This window comes from Cucurbita pepo, chromosome LG02, assembly GCF_002806865.2.
Source record: "Cucurbita pepo subsp. pepo cultivar mu-cu-16 chromosome LG02, ASM280686v2, whole genome shotgun sequence".
Classification (NCBI taxonomy): Eukaryota; Viridiplantae; Streptophyta; class Magnoliopsida; order Cucurbitales; family Cucurbitaceae; genus Cucurbita; species Cucurbita pepo.
In genome coordinates this window covers 5,896,938-5,898,828 of record NC_036639.1, presented here as the reverse complement: position 1 = coordinate 5,898,828, position 1,891 = coordinate 5,896,938, and the positions used below count along the sequence as shown (strand labels likewise).

General features: G+C 34.4%; 1 protein-coding gene across 1 annotated transcript; it reads right to left on the bottom strand.

Moving 5' to 3' along the window:
* Window positions 1–283: 283 nt before the first annotated feature.
* LOC111787699 (basic blue protein-like) lies at window positions 284–1,300 on the bottom strand. The gene is made up of 2 exons (XM_023667728.1): window positions 1,105–1,300; window positions 284–417 (listed from the first exon to the last, which is right to left on the bottom strand). Exons 1-2 carry the CDS (start codon window positions 1,298–1,300, stop codon window positions 284–286), a joined length of 330 nt encoding a protein of 109 aa, XP_023523496.1.
* Between the last annotated feature and the right edge of the window lie 591 nt (window positions 1,301–1,891).

The following is a 1,891-nucleotide window of genomic DNA, read 5'->3' as shown; positions in this document are numbered from 1 at the left end:
NTTCTACGTAGTAAAGCTATATGTGGTAAATGACATATAATGCAAATGGTCATATATAGTGAAAAACGATATATAATAAAAGGCTATGGATGATTATATATGGTAAAGTTATAGTAACCTGAACCATATATATACAATCTTATGTCTCTTACCGTACATACTTAAAGTCATCAATATAAATCTTTATTCAATATTCCTCCTTCCATTTTCTCTCTCCTGTTCCTTGTGATCATCTAGATCGAGGGTATGTGTTATTGTGTGATCCTATGAACTGGTATCAAATTTAGGCGAGATTCATCATGATCTGTGAAGATCGAAAGCTCAAATGTTGGAATTGAGAAGTTTGATGGATCCGATTTCGATTTTTGGACGATGCAGATTGAAGATTATCTGTACTAGAAAGATCTCCACGAACCCCTGTAGGAGGTGAATACGAATACCATGAACACGGAGCAGTAGAAGCTCAAGGATTGGCAGGCCTTAGGGTTGATCCGGTTGACGCTATCAAAAAATGCGGCGTTCAACATCATCAAGGAGAAGACAATATCAAATCTGTTGAAGGTACTGTTGAGTATGTGCCAAAAAACGTCGACTATGAACAAGGTGTATTTTATGCGGAGGTTGTTCAATTTACAAATATGTGACGGTGAGTCTATTGTTGATCATATAAATGAATTCAATATGATTGTAAGTCAACTGAGATTGGTGGAAATTAATTTTGAATATGAAATTAAAGCATTGGTTTGATGTCATCTTTACCGGAATTGTGGGAAATTAAAGCTCAGGTGAAATTAAAGCATTGAAAGTATTCCGATATAGTACAAGCAAATCACAACTAATTCTATAATATTTAAAGCTTAGGCTTTCCCTTTCGAGTTTCCCCTCAAGGCTTTAAAACGCGTCTGCTAGGGACTTGTGTTTTGATATATTTTATCTTATCTTCATGATTTGGTTAGTAGAATATTTTCTCTTTTCTCGGACTTTCAATCCCATTTCTATTTTTCATTCTTAATATAGTATCAGAGCATCATTCTTAACAGATACGATTACGCAAGTAAAATATTAGTTACTATTCAACGATCAAAACGAGAGTTGAAAACTCACTTAATATGTCACCGGCTCTAAACACCTTCCCATTAGGCCATCCCTCCATGCCCAGGTTCCATCCGTTCGAGTCGCCAACAACAAAAGTTGTAGCAGCATTGTCATGTTCGAAGCCAAGCAGCAACAGCAGCAATGCCATTGCAACAGCCACCGTGCTCATCGAAACCGCTCCGCTGCTCCCCTCGTGTCGAGCCATTCGTGAAGCCGAAGTAGCTCTCAGAAAAGATATGTAAAACAATTGTATTCCTTTGAAGCTTGGAAATGATGGTTATAAAGATATGTAAAACATTCACAACTTGCCTTTTTCTTTTTCTTTGTTTCTTGGAGTGGGCAGTTTTGGGATTGATTATGTCTCCTGGTTTTGAGATTAAAAGAAAGAGAAATAATCTTCCTAGTCCTCTCCACCAACCTCTCATTCCTTCCCCAATTATCTCTCTTCAACCCACCTCCCAAAAAAAGTACCGTTTGCAAAAAGAAACAGAAAAACAATAATTGACAGATTTAATTTAAGAAAAAAATGAGAATGGTTTTACCCAATTCACCTTTAAGAAGATTTATCGTGGAGATATATATTAAATCTTAATTTTTTTTGTCCTATTTTTTTTTTTTAGAAATCACTGCCAATTATGGTTAAATCTTCATTAAATCATTACAATTGTTTAGTTTTGAGTTAGAAACTAAATGCCAATAATTTATATGAATTCTAGTAAATTAGATAATAATATTAGATCAGTAAATTTATATCAATAGACAAATGAATAGATTAAAAGTAAAATGATAAAGAAAA